The sequence below is a fragment of the Labrus mixtus genome, chromosome 4 (assembly GCF_963584025.1).
Source record: "Labrus mixtus chromosome 4, fLabMix1.1, whole genome shotgun sequence".
In the NCBI taxonomy this organism is placed as follows: Eukaryota; Metazoa; Chordata; class Actinopteri; order Labriformes; family Labridae; genus Labrus; species Labrus mixtus.
The window spans coordinates 19957263-19976065 of NC_083615.1; the positions used below are offsets into that span (position 1 = coordinate 19957263).

The window sequence follows — 18803 nt, forward strand, 5'->3', positions numbered from 1 at the left end:
CTAACAGTATTACCTGTGTGTGTGTGTGTGTGTCTGTCTGTCTGTCTGTCTCTCTCTCTCCTGTCTGTCTGTCTGTCTGTCTGTTTGTCTGTCTGCCTGTCTCTCTCTCTCCCTCTAGCAGTCTACTTCCGTCCTCATGAAATGGATGCTCTGCTGTGTGGAAACAGCTCTGATTCCGGGTTTGTTCATATCACTTCCTCTGAATTGAAGCTTGGTCCAATAACTATCTCTGATGTGGATGACTTCACCTTCTCTGAACCACTCATGAATAAGTGATGATGATGTGTTCAGGTTGTGTCCGGAGGGATTCACATGTGTTATGTGGGGAAGGAACCCAAATTACGGCTTCACCAGCTTCGACACGTTCGGCTGGTCTCTGCTGAATATGATCAGACTGTTGACTCAGGACTTCTGGGAAAACCTGGTGATGATGGTAAGAACCAGGCTGGTCCCAGTTCACGCACTGGTCCCAGAATACATTCTGGTTTAAGTTGTAACTGGACTTTGTCTCCCACCTGTCTTTTTGCCTGCAGACATTACGTGCAGCAGGAAGAGTGTACCTGATCGTCTTCGTACTCATCTTCTTCCCCGGCTGTTTCTGCCTACTCAGCCTTATTGTGGCCTCGGTTGCCATGGCAATCAGCGAACAGGAACAAGCTGTCATTGTTGAGGCTCTCCGGAAAGAAAAAGAGTTCATTCAGATCCAGGAGGCACTGAAGAGGAATGATAAACACGAGGTGAGATTATGACGTTATCTTCATTTTTGATAGAACAGGTAAACCATATAGTGAGCCAACAGCAGGTACATAATCAGCAGGTAAATAACCAGCAGGTACATAACCAGCAGATACATAATCAACAGGTAAATAATCAACAGGTAAAAAAACAGCAGGTAAATAATCAACAGGTAAATAACCAGCAGGTACATAATCAACAGGTAAATAATCAACAGGTAAATAACCAGCAGGTAAATAATCAACAGGTAAATATCCAGCAGGTAAATAACCAGCAGGTAAATAATCAAGAGGTAAATAACCAGCAGGTAAATAATCAACAGGTAAATCACCAGCAGGTACATAATCAACAGGTAAATAACCAGCAGGTAAATAACCAGCAGGTAAATAATCAAGAGGTAAATAACCAGCAGGTACATAATCAAGAGGTAAATAACCAGCAGGTAAATAATCAAGAGGTAAATAACCAGCAAGTAAATAACCAACAGGTTAATGATCAACAAGTAAATAATCAACAGGTACATAACCAGCAGGTAAATAATCAACAAGTAAATTACCAGCAGGTACATAATCAACAGGTAAATAACCAGCAGGTAAATAATCAACACGTAAATAACCAGCAGGTGAATAATCAACAGGTAAATAACCAGCAGGTAAATAACCAGCAGGTAAATAATCAACAGGTAAATAACCAGCAGGTAAATAATCAACAGGTAAATAATCAACAGGTAAATAACCAGCAGGTGAACAATCAACAGGTAAATAACCAGCAGGTAAATAATGAACAGCTAAATAACCAGCAGGTAAATAATCAACAGGTAAATAACCAGCAGGTAAATAATCAACACGTAAATAACCAGCAGGTGAATAATCAACAGGTAAATAACCAGCAGGTACATAATCAAGAGGTAAATAATCAACAGGTAAATAACCAGCAGGTAAATAATCAACAGGTAAATATCCAGCAGGTAAATAGCCAGGAGGTAAATAATCAACAGGTAAATAACCAGCAGGTGAATAATAAACAGTTAAATAACCAGCAGGTAAATAATCAAGAGGTAAATAACCAGCAGGTAAATAACCAGCAGGTAAATAACCAGCAGGTAAATAATCAACAGGTAAATAACCAGCAGGTAAATAACCAACAGGTAAATAATCAACAGGTAAATAACCAGCAGGTAAATAATCAACAGGTAAAAATTCAACAGGTAAATAACCAGCTGGTAAATAACCAGCAGGTGAATAATCAAGAGGTAAATAACCAGCAGGTAAATAATCAAGAGGTAAATAACCAGCAGGTAAATAATCAACAGGTAAATAACCAGCAGGTAAATAATCAAGAGGTAAATAACCAGCAGGTACATAATCAAGAGGTAAATAACCAGCAAGTAAATAACCAACAGGTTAATGATCAACAAGTAAATAATCAACAGGTACATAACCAGCAGGTAAATAATCAACAAGTAAATTACCAGCAGGTACATAATCAACAGGTAAATAACCAGCAGGTAAATAAACAACACGTAAATAACCAGCAGGTGAATAATCAACAGGTAAATAACCAGCAGGTAAATAACCAGCAGGTAAATAATCAACAGGTAAATAACCAGCAGGTAAATAATCAACAGGTAAATAATCAACAGGTAAATAACCAGCAGGTGAACAATCAACAGGTAAATAACCAGCAGGTAAATAATGAACAGCTAAATAACCAGCAGGTAAATAATCAACAGGTAAATAACCAGCAGGTAAATAATCAACACGTAAATAACCAGCAGGTGAATAATCAACAGGTAAATAACCAGCAGGTACATAATCAAGAGGTAAATAATCAACAGGTAAATAACCAGCAGGTAAATAATCAACAGGTAAATATCCAGCAGGTAAATAGCCAGGAGGTAAATAATCAACAGGTAAATAATCAAGAGGTGAATAACCAGCAGGTACATAATCAACAGGTAAATAATCAACAGGTAAATAATCAACAGGTAAATAACCAGCAGGTAAATAACCAGCAGGTAAATAATCAACAGTTAAATAACCAGCAGGTAAATAATCAACAGGTAAATAACCAGCAGGTACATAATCAACAAGTAAATAATCAACAGGTAAATAATAAACAGTTAAATAACCAGCAGGTAAATAATCAAGAGGTAAATAACCAGCAGGTAAATAACCAGCAGGTAAATAACCAACAGGTAAATAATCAACAGGTAAATAACCAGCAGGTAAATAACCAACAGGTAAATAATCAACAGGTAAATAACCAGCAGGTAAATAATCAACAGGTAAAAATTCAACAGGTAAATAACCAGCTGGTAAATAACCAACAGGTAAATAATCAACAGGTAAATAACCAGCAGGTAAATAATCAACAGGTAAAAATTCAACAGGTAAATAACCAGCTGGTAAATAACCAGCAGGTAAATAATCAAGAGGTAAATAACCAGCAGGTAAATAATCAACAGGTAAATAACCAGCAGGTAAATAATCAACAGGTAGATAACCAGCAGGTAAATAACCAGCAGGTAAATAATCAAGAGGTAAATAACCAGCAGGTACATAACCAGCAGGTAAATAATCAACAGGTAAATAACCAGCAGGTAAATAATCAACAGTTAAATAACCAGCAGGTAAATAATCAACAGGTAATCAAGAGGTAAATAACCAGCAGGTAAATAATCAAGAGGTAAATAACCAGCAGGTACATAACCAGCAGGTAAATAATCAACAGGTACATAACCAGCAGGTAAATAATCAACAGTTAAATAACCAGCAGGTAAATAATCAACAGGTAATCAAGAGGTAAATAACCAGCAGGTAAATAATCAAGAGGTAAATAATCAACAGGTAAATAACCAGCAGGTAAATAATCAACAGGTAAATAACCAGCAGGTAAATAATCAAGAGGTAAATAACCAGCAGGTAAATAATCAACAGGTAGATAACCAGCAGGTAAATAACCAGCAGGTAAATAATCAAGAGGTAAATAACCAGCAGGTACATAACCAGCAGGTAAATAATCAACAGGTAAATAACCAGCAGGTAAATAATCAACAGTTAAATAACCAGCAGGTAAATAATCAACAGGTAATCAAGAGGTAAATAACCAGCAGGTAAATAATCAAGAGGTAAATAATCAACAGGTAAATAACCAGCAGGTAAATAATCAACAGGTAAATAACCAGCAGGTAAATAATCAACAGGTAATCAAGAGGTAAATAACCAGCAGGTAAATAATCAAGAGGTAAATAATCAACAGGTAAATAACCAGCAGGTAAATAATCAACAGGTAATCAAGAGGTAAATAACCAGCAGGTAAATAATCAAGAGGTAAATAATCAACAGGTAAATAACCAGCAGGTAAATAATCAACAGGTAATCAAGAGGTAAATAACCAGCAGGTAAATAATCAAGAGGTAAATAACCAGCAGGTACATAACCAGCAGGTAAATAATCAACAGGTACATAACCAGCAGGTAAATAATCAACAGTTAAATAACCAGCAGGTAAATAATCAACAGGTAATCAAGAGGTAAATAACCAGCAGGTAAATAATCAAGAGGTAAATAATCAACAGGTAAATAACCAGCAGGTAAATAATCAACAGGTAAATAACCAGCAGGTAAATAATCAAGAGGTAAATAACCAGCAGGTAAATAATCAACAGGTAGATAACCAGCAGGTAAATAACCAGCAGGTAAATAATCAAGAGGTAAATAACCAGCAGGTACATAACCAGCAGGTAAATAATCAAGAGGTAAATAACCAGCAGGTAAATAATCAACAGTTAAATAACCAGCAGGTAAATAATCAACAGGTAATCAAGAGGTAAATAACCAGCAGGTAAATAATCAAGAGGTAAATAATCAACAGGTAAATAACCAGCAGGTAAATAATCAACAGGTAAATAACCAGCAGGTCAATAATCAACAGGTAATCAAGAGGTAAATAACCAGCAGGTAAATAATCAAGAGGTAAATAATCAACAGGTAAATAACCAGCAGGTAAATAATCAACAGGTAATCAAGAGGTAAATAACCAGCAGGTAAATAATCAAGAGGTAAATAATCAACAGGTAAATAACCAGCAGGTAAATAATCAACAGGTAATCAAGAGGTAAATAACCAGCAGGTAAATAATCAAGAGGTAAATAACCAGCAGGTACATAACCAGCAGGTAAATAATCAACAGGTACATAACCAGCAGGTAAATAATCAACAGGTAATCAAGAGGTAAATAACCAGCAGGTAAATAATCAAGAGGTAAATAATCAACAGGTAAATAACCAGCAGGTAAATAATCAACAGGTAAATAACCAGCAGGTAAATAATCAAGAGGTAAATAACCAGCAGGTAAATAATCAAGTGGTAAATAACCAGCAGGTACATAATCAAGAGGTAAATAATCAACAGGTAAATAACCAGCAGGTACATAATCAAGAGGTAAATAATCAACAGGTAAATAATCAACAGGTAAATAACCAGCAGGTAAATAATCAACCGGTAAATAACCAGCAGGTAAATAATCAAGAGGTAAATAATCAACAGGTAAATAACCAGCAGGTAAATAATCAACAGGTAAATAACCAGCAGGTAAATAATCAAGTGGTAAATAACCAGCAGGTAAATAATCAAGTGGTAAATAACCAGCAGGTAAATAATCAAGTGGTAAATAACCAGCAGGTAAATAATCAAGTGGTAAATAACCAGCAGGTACATAATCAACAGGTAAATAACCAGCAGGTAAATAATCAAGAGGTAAATAATCAACAGGTAAATAACCAGCAGGTAAATAATCAACAGGTAAATAACCAGCAGGTAAATAATCAAGAGGTAAATAACCAGCAGGTAAATAATCAAGTGGTAAATAACCAGCAGGTAAATAATCAAGTGGTAAATAACCAGCAGGTAAATAATCAAGTGGTAAATAACCAGCAGGTACATAATCAACAGGTAAATAACCAGCAGGTAAATAATCAAGAGGTAAATAATCAACAGGTAAATAACCAGCAGGTAAATAATCAAGTGGTAAATAACCAGCAGGTAAATAATCAAGTGGTAAATAACCAGCAGGTAAATAATCAAGTGGTAAATAACCAGCAGGTACATAATCAACAGGTAAATAACTAGCAGGTAAATAATGAATGGTTTCAGTAATGAGCTATTTCAATATTACCAGGTGAACAAAATAACAGTTAAATGATTTACAAGTCAAGTCCAGCTACCAGATCAACATTCTGACTTAGTCCGCACCAAGAGGACCTGAACCCTCCACTTTAGTCCCTTAAGTAGTAGAAGCAGTAGCCTATTATTGACAGTTAGGAAATCAAACCTTTTCAAATGTAGATAATCCACTGAATAAAGGAAAATAATCAAAAGGTGTCAAATAGTCAGGTAGGAGAATGAGCAGAGGAGACATTTCTTCAATGTAACAGGAAGTCAGTCTGAAAAACACAGTCCTGGGGGCTGGTTTAAATAAAGCTTTAAAAATGTGTTTGTATTGTTGTTACAGCAGGTGGCCTGCAGGGGGAGACCCTCAGAAACAAAGACTGGTGAAACGGAGGAAAAATCCACTGAGCTGGAAGGTATACACAAACACATTGTGTTCGTGTCCTCATTGTATTCATGTCCTCTCAGCTCCTGCAGCCACAAGTCCGATGTGTCCTTGGGCAAGACACCCAAGTTGCTCCTGCTGCTTCTTCAGCAGCGTATGAATGGATGAGTTAATACTGATGGACTCTTTACTCAGCAGCCTCTACCATCATTGTGTGAATGTGTATGAATGGATGAATTAATACTGACGGACTCTTTACTCAGCAGCCTCTACCATCATTGTGTGAATGTGTATGAATGGATGAGTTAATACTGACGGACTCTTTACTCAGCAGCCTCTACCATCATTGTGTGAATGTGTATGAATGGATGAGTTAAAACTGACGGACTCTTTACTCAGCAGCCTCTACCATCAGTGTGTGAATGTGTATGAATGGATGAGTTAATACTGATGGACTCTTTACTCAGCAGCCTCTACCATCAGCGTGTGAATGTGTATGAATGGATGAGTTAATACTGATGGACTCTTTACTCAGCAGCCTCTACCATCAGCGTGTGAATGTGTATGAATGGATGAGTTAATACTGATGGACTCTTTACTCAGCAGCCTCTACCATCAGCGTGTGAATGTGTATGAATGGATGAGTTAATACTGATGGACTCTTTACACAGCAGCCTCTACCATCAGTGTGTGAATGTGTAGGTTGCTATGGAGAACAGACTGTTGTTCGGTGCGCAGCCCTAATCACAGACTCTGGAGGACGAACTGTAATCATATCAATTTGCAGAAAGAAGTTAATTTGATGTTGGTGTGATCACTGTGGGGGAAAATGCCATCATCTGTCTCTCTCTCTCTCTCTCTCTCTCGCTCTCTCTGTCTCAGGCTCAGATGGCTCGTGTTCACCATGCTGCGTCCTCTGTCTGAAGTGGAACTGTTGTGGTTGCTGGCAGTGGCTCAAACAGCGGCTCCACACCTTGGTCATGAACCCTTTCTTCGAACTTATAATTGTACTCTGCCTGATCGTCAACGTAATCTTCATGGCAATTGAACATTTTCCGATGACAGAGCAGTTTGAAGAGCTGCTTTCCATCGCTCATCTGGTGAGGGTTTCACAGTCGTCTGAAGTTTGAATGTTTCGGTACCTGACTTGGCTGATTTGACATAACTGAGACTCATGGGTAATGTAGTACGAAGAGAGAGAACTAAAACAAGTGTGTATGGGATCCTCTGCCCCCCCTCAGGTCTTCACCTGTATCTTCATCGCTGAACTGTTGCTCAAAGTTGTAGCCATGGACCCATACGGATACTTCCAGGTCAGGCAACTTCCTGTTTTTTACCAGTTAACTGACTAAGATTTAAAGCTGTTCCCAAGGTAACCTGTGTGTGCCACTTTTTTGTTTCCACTCTTACAGGTGGGCTGGAACATCTTTGACAGCATCATCGTCGTCATCAGTCTTATAACTCTATTTACGTATCATGACCATTCCTATATACTGTTGGTATGTTTGATGACATCATCCACCTGTCTCTACACCTGCTACCCCTGTCGTCCTCTCTGATTACATGTCCTTTGACCTGTCTGTCTCCAAGCCTGTCTCGCCTGCCCCCCCCCTCGTCTTCCTATATCCTCACCTGTCTAACTGTAACTTAATCTGTCTTCCTGTCTGATTACATGTCCTCTTACCTGTTTTACAGTCTCCCCACCTGTCTCACTTTATTCTCACCTGACTCACTGTCTCCTCTTTACCTGTTTAAAGTCTCCTCACCTGTCTCACTTCATTCTTACCTGTATCCTGGTCTTCTCAGCTGTCTCATTTTCTCCTCACCTGTCTCCTTGTCTCAACACCTGTCTCACTTCCTCCTCACCTGTGTGACAATCTCCTCACCTGTCTCACTGTCTACTCACCTGTGTAAATGTCTACTCTCCTGTGTCACCGTCTCCTTCTCTGTCTCACTGTCTACTCGCCTGTGTCACTGTCTACTCACCTGTGTCACTGTCTACTCACCTGTGTCACTGTCTCCTCATCTGTCTAACTGTCTACTCACCTGTCACTGTCTACTCTCCTGTGTCACCGTCTCCTCACCTGTCTCACTGTCTGCTCACCTGTGTCACTGTCTACTCACCTATCTCACTGTCTACTCACCTATGTCACAGTCTCCTTACCTGTCTCCCGTGTAGCTGCGAGTCTTCAGGTTGGCCAGGTGGTGGCCGTCTTTCCACATGTTGCTAAAGATGGTGTGGACGTCGTTGAGGGCTCTGATGAACCTGACTCTGGTCCTGCTCATCCTGGTGTTTGTGTTCAGTGTGGTCGGCATGCAGCTGTTCCATGAGGACTACAAAGACTGTGTCTGTCGCATCGCTCAGGACTGCACACTTCCACGCTGGCACATGAACGACTTCTTCCACACCTTCCTCATCATCTTTAGGGTCCTGATAGGAGACTGGATTGAGACTACATGGGACTGTATGGAGGTCTCAGGTCCGGCCATGTGTCTGATTTTCTTCATGGTGGTTATAGTCATCGGAAACCTGTTGGTGAGTCCTTGAATATGAACTTCCTCGAACCTCGTCCTGTTTCCTGTACATCACTTACAGTCCATCATGATGACTGCTATAGATTGAGAAAATATTTCTGTAGCCCTTCAGTGTATTGGTCTAGAGGTGGGCTCAGTCTGAAGGGGCCTGAAGCTGCACTGGCCAGCAGCAGGATACAAATACACTCCTGGCTGGCTCGCCAAATGTTGTTAGCTTATTTACCAAAGATAATTTAGATTCTTGTCTCAGAAAACACTAGTAGATGGTTTTCTTTCTCACTCTGCATCAGTTAATTTGCAGTTTTCAAGGTACAAAAAAATCTGAGCTGTCTAAAGAACTTATTCTACCATACACAGAGGCCCAAAGAAAGTTGAGTAAAAGGTGAAGAGCAGACCGCAGCAGGTAAGAAGAAGCAACAGCAACCTGAAAGTAGCCATAGCTAGCCTTAACTTGGCCCTGCACCCCTTTGTGAACAGTAGACCCACGCTCATGATGGATTAAGCTGGGTCTTTGTAATATAGCAATAAGAAAGGTATTTTACCTAATTTTTGTAACATAACAATGAGTATAGTCTTTTTACCTGCTCTTTTGTAATGTTAAAAGACTTTTTGTAAAGTGTCTCGAGATAACACTTGATAACACGTGAAATGGCGCTTTAAAAATAAAGAGTGATTGATTGACTGATTGCCCTTATTAAGTCATCATATTATGATGATATATTATTATAATCATTCTGTTACCTCATTGGTGGCTATACATACAATAGCAGCAGAACATACTTACATACATATACATATATATATTTGATGTACATACAACATCAAAGGTTTTAAATCAAGTCCAGAACCTGTTCCTGACCGTATCGGCTCCAGTGACATACTGCTGAAAAGGATCATCTTTGTACATTTTGGAGGTGGTTTAACAGTAAGAGTATGCTGCGGTCCTGACGGCGTACTAAACGGGGTACACATGAAATGTGACGTAACCAGATACACTATTATAGCTCTGATCACAGCTCTAGTTTTGGAGTTGGCCTGCCACCAGGCAATTGAAACATTTTCAGAGAAAATGTTATTTAAAGAAGGGTAAATCTGGCTTCTCTTGGCCTCTGGAGGAAACGCCACTGTCAGTTTGTTTCCAGATTCGTTACAGGTCCAGAGTCTGTTGTAAAGTTCCTAAATGCATGCCCGGACTTCCTGTCCCTGGACTAAACCCTGTTTCCAGGATAGAACATTCCTGAACGTTGATCTGTTCCTGGGTCTGTTTATGTTCTTGACTTGTTCGTGGACTTGATGCAGTCCCCGTATCAGTTTCATAAGGTAAGACGTGACTTAAAAAGAACGACGTGGAAGTGGCGTACAAAGCAACAGAATCCGTTATACAACACTGTGTGTAGTTCAACCGAGTCACAATATGAACTAAAGAGTGGACATTTTAAAAAATGTATTTATTTAACCTTTATTTAACCAGGTTTGCCCATTGAGAATAAGAACCTCTTTTTCTAGGGAGACCTGGCCAAGACAGGAAGCAGCAAAAAGGCAGAGTTACAGACAGAGACACAAAGAAAGACACCATTTACAAAGACATTACAATAAAACCATCCATTACATCATCCAGAACCAGTCAAATCTGAGAGTCAAATCTGGGACACAGTAGTTAAAGCAGTCGAACTAAAAACATCGGCATCCAATAGAATCTGCTTCCATGTCTTTCATTTTGCACGTCAATGATGATTGTTGAGCACGGAGATGGTAGAGGTGGCGTGCAGACAGTCTATGGTCGTGCAGCGATCACAGGGAATAAACGTCACCACCCCCTCCCACTCGCTCCAGGTGAATTCTCCTGATTATATCCTGCTGCGTTCTCACATCAGCTCACTCTGACTTTCTGCAGAATAAATACGAGGAGGCTGGAGGAGAAACTCCGAGTGAAGAGAGAAACATTCAGCTGTTTGTGTTCACACATCATGCTTAGTGTGGAAATATAAGATGGTTTAAAGGAGTTTTCTGCAGGTGTGAAAGCACCATCAAACCTGAATGTATTTTTCAGCAGCTGGTTAGATAAATGAAGTGTGAAGTATTTCCTGTTTTCAGAACCTGTGCCTTCCTGTCTCAGGTCCTGAATCTGTTCCTGACCATGGTACTGAGCTGGTTCAACGGTGACAGTCTGCTGCTTTCAGAGCGAAAGGAGAAAAACAACCTTGACATCGCCATAGACCAGATCAAGAAAGCTTTCTGGACTTTGCTGGGGAAGGAAAAACCAGAGCACACAGGTGGGACCAGAACTTGAACCTGAACACAGATTATTATTTGTTGACTGAGTGATCGTTTAATTCATTATAAATATGAAGTTTGATTGGTATGTTGTTTTTTTTTTTTCTTCTGGTTTGTGTTTTACTGTTCTTATAAGAAACTGGTGGGTATAACACTTTCTCTGGTCATACTTGAATGCTAGATGATAACAGTAAGGACAGCAACAGGAAGGAGTACCTGGCCTTGGATGTTGTGACTTCAGACCAGCCGGTGTCCGAGAATCAAGACCTCAGCGGGAAAACCAGCAAGCATGTTGACACTAAGTCCCAGAGCGCCCCCATTGCTGAGATCGAGGATGAACTGAAAACGACTGACGATAAAGAAGAAAGAGTGAAAAGAGTAAACTTCTTCTGTTCTAATGCTGTCTTTGCTTCTCACATGAGCTGTTTGGACCCATAGTGATGGTTGTTCTTCTTCAGTTTACTCATCCTGCTAAACCAACATGGATTCATCCTGTCACTGAAACCTAATAGTAATGACTACCAAGGCTTGTAACACATGTGCTTCTGTTCAGAGTGATGACGACGTGCTGAATCATCCTGAGTGTGAGCAGGACGAACACAATAAAGGTGTTAAGGGAAACACACCTGAGGACTGCTGCTGTGACAGTACGAGTCTCTCTGTATGAAGATTCAAACCTGGAGCCAATCAGTGATCTGTATCAGCTATGTTCAGTCTGTGTCTGTGTGTTTCAGAGTGTTACCGATGCTGTCCGTTCTTGGACTTCAACAAGTCCCAGGGTACAGGGAGGGTGTGGTCTAACTTCAGGAGAAGCTGCCTCTCCATCGTTCAGCACAGAGTCTTTGAGGCGTTCATGATCATCATCATCGTGCTGAGCAGTGCAGCTCTGGTAAGCACAAATGGCCTTAACAAAGTGTTATCCTGTTAATATCTGTTTGTTTACTCCAACAGTCAGGTCATAATCAGATGATTTTCATGGAAAGGTCACATGACGGAGTGCAAACACTTTTCAAAACAAAGCCTCTTATTGCTTTGCTAAAGTCACTAAATTGGCAGAATTTCAAAATAAAGTTGTAGATAAATAAGAGTGTCATCTGCAAACAGTTGGACTGTGACCTCAGGTTGAAACAAATGATGAAGAAAAGTTATAATGGATGCACTGAGAGTTATATTATATAGAGTTATATAGTCCTAAACACAATAATGACAGAGTCCAGCTCAATGTCTATTACATAATAAATACCTTATATAATATGTTAGAGCCTGTAGGATTAATGAAGTGTTTTATTGAAATGAGCTCACGAGTCCTCACTCCGGTCCTCTCACATCTATCCAGCTCTAACATGTGTATGTATGTGAATAGGTGTTCGAGGACATTCACCTGCCACAGAGGCCGGTCTTAAAGATTGCTGTGGAGACGGCAGACCAGGTGTTCACCTTCATCTTCCTGCTGGAGATGCTTCTCAAGTGGAGCGCCTTTGGACTTAAAAAATACTTCACCAACGGGTGGTGCTGGCTCGACTTCCTCATCTTAAACGTAAAAAGATTAATCAATCACAGGATGATCAATAACTGATTATTGGTGAGGTACTGATCACAGCAGAGGTTAAACCATAGGGGACATTGTTTCTGATTGGCTGTAAAACTTTTGATGCTGTTTCCCATCTTCATGCTAGGCTAAGCAAATGGCTTCGAGCTTACGGCTGCTAGCTAACGGTAGCTAGCTAAGTGCTGCTAGACAACGGCTGCTACTTAGCAGCGCTAGATGTAGCTCTGTACGTAACATGAGGACTGCAGAGTTAATCAGAGCCAAGTTTTAGCCTGAATGATGGACTGTTCCTTTAAATGTTTGAATCTAACAATTACACCTTCACACACCTGAGCCATGATGTCATCAGCAGGTGTGTCATGTCTTCCAGGTGTCTCTAACATGTGTGACTACTGACCTGTTGGGACTCTCTAAACCACTAGCCACCCTCTGGTCTCTGAGAGCCCTGATACCTTTGAGGACCCTGTCCCGCTTCCAGGGCCTGAGGGTGAGACAGGCACTTTATACTTTAAACACACACACACAACAATAGAAAAGCAGACAGGTCAGTCTGTGTTTTGTTTTTACCCATCTCTCTTTCTCTCTTTCCCTGCAGGTCTGTAAATATTAGTCTTTACCTGTCTCTTGCTCTCTCTCGAACTGTATTTGTATGTGTGGTTTTTAAATGTCTCTCTCTACTTGTCTGTCTGTGTTGGTTCCTTGCCTTTAACTGTCTCTCTTTCAACTTGTCTCTGTGTTCCAACCTTTCTGCCTGTCTGCCTGTCTGCGGAGAGATGGGCAGGGTCCGCACCTGTCTGGTTAACAGTATTTTAGTCATACCTGTCTGTCTGTGATGGGTCTAACCTGTTTCTCTCTCTCTCCCTCTTTACAGGTGGTCATTCAGACTCTGGTGCAGACCCTGCCCACCCTGGTTAACGGTGTTTTGGTGTTTTTGATCGTGTGGTTGATCTACAGTATTCTGGGCGTGAACCTGTTTGCAGGGAAGTTTTGGTACTGTTACAATGAGACGGCAGGGGAGTTCTTCACAGAAGAGGATGTGGACAACAAGACCCAGTGTTTTGAGCTGATGTATTTAAACTTCACCGACATCAGCTGGAAAAACATCAAGATAAATTTTGACAGCGTGGCGAACGGTTACCTGTCGCTGCTGAGCATGGTGAGTCCGAACACACTCAAAGTCATTATGTTATGTTCAATGTGATAATGCCACAAAGCATTCTTTGAAATGTGGTTTAAACATTAAGGAACATTCACCACAACATAAGGTGATAAAAGGGAATCAACCGTTGAACCAAAAAACATAATTCTAACACTTATTTTTTAACTGTTATTGATCTTATGTCAACCAAACAGTGATTGATTCATGTCTTCCTGAGATAGGATCAGACTAATGATCAGTAGCCTAAATCCAATCTTGAACTGATATATGAAACCATCATCAAAGTCATAATAACAGTAAAGCTTCAGCCTGATAACAGTGAAGCTGACAGTTGTAGCAGACAGGGTGCAGACTGCATCCTGCTGCACAGCAGAGGGCTTTGAGGAAGGGGTGTGGCCTAGGAGAGGCAAATTGATGATTGTTTGCACCTGAGAGTGAGAGTGTGTGTGAGAGGAGATGTAGGGTGCGTTCGAATTGTCATTTTTGCTTAGGAAGGTTCCTAACATGTAAGCCTGATTACAGTGAAGCTAACAGTAAAGCTCCAGCCTGATTACAGTGAAGCTAACAGTAAAGCTAACCATAAAGCTTCAGCCTGATAACACTGAAGCCTCAGCCTGATTACAGACTTTGTGTGTGTCTGCTCTGTTCTCTCAAATTCATAGTTTTTCTGTTTTGTGTTGATTCTCTGATAGGCGATGTCGAGCAGCTGGTTTGATGTCATGTACGCAGCTGTGGACTCCAAACAGGTCAGAACACTCCCTGTTCACTTTACTGGTCCTTATACTGGTGTTTACACTGATACTGTAATTATACACGTATTTAGATAGTAATGGACTTAAGCATGTATAGCGCTTTTCTAGACTTCACAAAGCCCTTTTACACCGCAGGTCACACCAACCCATTCACACACTGATGGTAGAGGCTGCTGAGTAAAGAGTCCATCAGTATTAACTCATCCATTCATACACATTATAGTATAGCACCTACCAGGGTAAAAGCAAGATGGCGGCGCGCATAGGTGCAGCGGCTCGGTGCTCTCGGCATAGCAGCAACATTAAAGTGTATTTGTGTGTATTTTTGTTACTTGTTAAAGCACTCGATGCTCTTATCAAGTATGAACATGCTGAACTCTTTAACATCGGAGTATGGCATCAGGACCTAACTCCCGAAAGCCTGCACTTCATTCCAGAACAACCCCCCCACACCCCCTCCCCTCTCCACCGGATTGCTGATGGACGGTCTACCTCCCCCCACCCCCTTGCTCTCTATCCCTCTTCCTGCATCTTATCCCGTCTCTCCCCCTATCCCTTTCCAAGCCCGGCGCAGTCTAGGCCTGTGAAGGCTGTTTCGTCATGAGCCGGGGATCCGGCTGAAGATTTCTGCCTTTTAATAAGGCAGTTTTTTCTTACCACTGTAACTTTTTCTGCTTTGCTAAAGTGCTCATGATGGATAGGCCGGATCTTTGTAACATAGCAATAAGTAAGGTCTTTTACCTGCTTTTTGTAACATAACAATGAGTAAGGTCTTTTTACCTGCTCTTTTGTAATGTTAACAGACAATGAGTAAGGTATTTTACCTGCTTCTTGTAAAGTGTCTCGAGATAACACTTGTTATGAGTTGACGCTATACAAATAAAAGTTGATTGATTGATTGATTCCGCCGGAGATCCAGCGTCAGAAAGATCCCGAGGGAGTTATCATCACCCCGCGGAAGAGGCGTCGGAGGCGGCGTAGAGAAAGAAGGCAACAGTGGGGTAAGAGGAGTGGCCTTCAAGCTAGGCTGCGAGCTAACCCGCACAGACCAGCACTGCCGAGTCTTTTTCTCGCTAACTCCCGGTCACTCGTTAATAAGATAGACGAGCTGAGACTGATCACGTCTTACAACACGAACAGCTGTGTGATGATGATCACGAGACCTGGCTGGGCAACACTGTTCCGGACGCTGCTATCGAACTAGCAGTTTACACCTACATCCCTGGAGCCTTTAAAACTGCACCATCTCCACACCTCGGACTCTCAGACCACATTTCACTGGTAATGACTCCATCTTACAAACCTCTAATCTGCAGAACGAGACCAACTATTAAAACTGTCCAGGTATGGAGTGAGGAGGCCACCACTCTCCTGCAGGACTGTTTTGAAAACACTCACTGGGAAGTGTTTGCAGAGGGAACAGACTTAGAGGAATACACCTCAGCCGTCCTTGCCTACATTAATTTCTGTACAGAGACAAATTTAACCACCAAGACCATCAAGGTGTTTCAGAACCAGAAACCATGGCTGAGCAGTAATGTTCGGTCCTTGCTCAAGGCCCGTGATGCTGCCTTCAGGACTGGAGATAGGCTGGCCTACAATGGTGTCCGAAAGGATTTAAAAAAGGACATTAAAGAGGCAAAACTCAAGTACAAACAGTGCATCGAGGAACACTTTGCACACAACAACAATCCTCGGAATATGTGGAGAGGCATTAAAACCATCACTGACTACAAGGGCAGCAGCCCTCAGATCAACCAGGACAGCACACTGTCCGACACCCTGAATAAGTTCTTTGTACGCTTCGAGGAGCAGAACAACAAAGTTGGAGAACAGGCGACTTGCCCTTAGAGGAGCCAGCACTCACCCTGAAGCTCCATCAGGTGAAATCCACCTAGAAGAGAATAAAAACCTCCAAAGCAGTAAGACCAGACAGGGTGTCAGGCCGCACACTTAAGTCATGTGCTGACCAGCTATCAGGGTTTTTTACAAACATCTTTAACCTCTCCTTACAACAGGCTGTTGTCCCCACTTGCCTTAAATCCACAACAATTGTACCTGTACCGAAAAAGTCAGCTGTAAAATGTCTCAACGATTACTGTCCAGTTGCCTTAACCCCAATTATCATGAAGTATTTCGAAAGGATTGTTCTATCTTACATCAGAGACATCATCCCCACAGACCTAGACAGTCTATCAGGCAAACAGATCTACAGAGGAAGCCATCTCTCTCACTCTTCACACAGCCCTGTCTCACCTGGAGCATCCAAACACATATGCCCGGATGCTCTTCATAGACTTTAGCTCCGCTTTTAATACAATCATCTCTCATAAACTGGTGCACAAACTGGGTAACCTAGGACTATCCACCTCACTATGCTCATGGATATTGGACTTCTTGACCTGCAGACCACAAAACGTCAGAATAGGTGACACATCCACAACTATCACTCTGAACACAGATGTGCCACAGGGCTTTGTGCTCAGTCCAGCCCTGTTCACCCTGTTCACACATGACTGCACACCCATTCACTCCTCCAACACTATAGTAAAGTTCGCTGACGACACCACTGTAGTTGGACTCATTACAGACAACCAGGAAGCACATTACAGAGATTAGGTCAAACATCTAGTTGAGTGGTGTTCAGAAAATAATCTGGTTCTCAACACCATGAAAACAAATCAACCCCCTGACCTTGGGGTTGAGAGACGTCCTTTAGACTGGTATTGTACTAGTTGCAGTGCTGAAATTGTTTCTGTGTGTGTGTGTGTGTGTGTGTGTGTTTGTGTTTGTAGGTGAACTCTCAGCCGGTCTATGAGTACAACCTATACATGTACCTGTACTTCATATTCTTCATCATCAGCACCTTCTTCACCTTCATCTTCTTCATCAGAGTCATCATCGACAGCCTGCAGACAGGCAGGACAGGTGAGACAGGATGAGAGACAGACAGGCTGGGAAACAGACAGGATGAGAGACAGACAGGCTGGGTAACAGACAGGACAGGTGAGACAGGATGAGAGACAGACATGCTTGGTAACAGACAGGACAGGTGAGACAGGATGAGAGACAGACAGGCTGGGTACCAGACAGGAGAGGTGAGACAGGATGAGAGACAGACAGGCTGGGTACCAGACAGGACAGGTGAGACAGGATGAGAGACAGACAGGCTTGGTAACAGACAGGACAGGTGAGACAGGATGAGAGACAGACAGGCTGGGTAACAGACAGGACAGGTGAGACAGGATGAGAGACAGACAGGCTGGGTAACAGACAGGACAGGTGAGACAGGATGAGAGACAGACAGGCTGGGTAACAGGACAGGTGAGACAGGATGAGAGACAGACAGGCTGGGTAACAGACAGGACAGGTGAGACAGGATGAGAGACAGACAGGCTGGGTAACAGACAGGACAGGTGAGGTGCTAAAAGTCCTTTTCCTTCTTTCTTATCTTCTGTCGTTTGTCTTCCCTCTGAAGGGAAACATTGTTTTGCAACGGAGGATCAGATGAAAAAAATTGAAGCTTTGAAAATTCGTCTCTTGAGTAAATCGCAGAAACCAGCTCCCCGTCCTCAGGTGAGTTTAGTGTTAATTCAGAAACCAGCTCACCGTCCTCAGGTGAGTTCAGTTATAAGACAGTGATGAGGTGGGGGACATGGCCGTAACCAGCAGTGAGAACACGATGTCTGGACCTTGGTAATTAAAAAAAAAAAAAAAAGAGCAAAAAATGTTACCAATCAATGTATGAAGGGCTGGATGGCTTTTACTTTGAAAATACTTCTACAGAAACACTACAAAGTCACAGACAGACCTACACTTCCTCTGTGTTTCTCGCTGCGCTTGACGTGCACCCACCGTCTAGTTGTGGAAAAAACCCTCTGCAGGTGAGGAGAGAGAGAGAGATAGAGAGGGGAAGCGGGTGTCCACTGTTAAGACTCGCTGAATGAATCTGTTTTAGTGTTATTCCGTTTTTTGTTCGTTTTGTGCAGCTGCTTGCTGTCGATGTGATTGTGCTCTCTTGGTATTTGCTGCGTCGTAATTTCCTGCAGTAGGCTCATGTGTTGTGACACAGGACGAAGTGAAACTTTTTGTTTTGCCTTTATTACTCTCTCTCTCAGGTGAGTGCGATAGTCAATCAAACTGTGCTGACCCGTCTTAAAAGAAAAACAACCACCCAGGAAAGCGATATAGGCCTAATAAGATCACTGTATGACCATGTGTCAAAGAAAATTAATCACAATCTA

The 18803-nt window shown here is 41.7% G+C and overlaps 1 protein-coding gene across 2 annotated transcripts in view; it reads left to right on the forward strand.

The window, feature by feature from the left end:
* LOC132973059 (sodium channel protein type 4 subunit alpha B-like) overlaps positions 1-18803 on the forward strand; it is a 31806-nt gene that overhangs the window by 3948 nt on the left and 9055 nt on the right. The window contains exons 5-22 of one of the 2 annotated variants that reach the window (XM_061036267.1): positions 119-179; positions 292-433; positions 534-737; positions 6249-6321; positions 7173-7390; positions 7532-7603; positions 7703-7789; positions 8470-8826; positions 10942-11098; positions 11281-11477; positions 11653-11746; positions 11834-11988; positions 12463-12636; positions 13019-13135; positions 13520-13804; positions 14500-14553; positions 17355-17487; positions 18038-18135. In XM_061036267.1, the coding sequence (XP_060892250.1) occupies positions 119-179; positions 292-433; positions 534-737; positions 6249-6321; positions 7173-7390; positions 7532-7603; positions 7703-7789; positions 8470-8826; positions 10942-11098; positions 11281-11477; positions 11653-11746; positions 11834-11988; positions 12463-12636; positions 13019-13135; positions 13520-13804; positions 14500-14553; positions 17355-17487; positions 18038-18135 (2678 nt within the window). The remainder of the gene's footprint in view (positions 1-118; positions 180-291; positions 434-533; positions 738-6248; positions 6322-7172; positions 7391-7531; positions 7604-7702; positions 7790-8469; positions 8827-10941; positions 11099-11280; positions 11478-11652; positions 11747-11833; positions 11989-12462; positions 12637-13018; positions 13136-13519; positions 13805-14499; positions 14554-17354; positions 17488-18037; positions 18136-18803) is intronic. The other variant, XM_061036265.1, reaches the window with a different exon arrangement.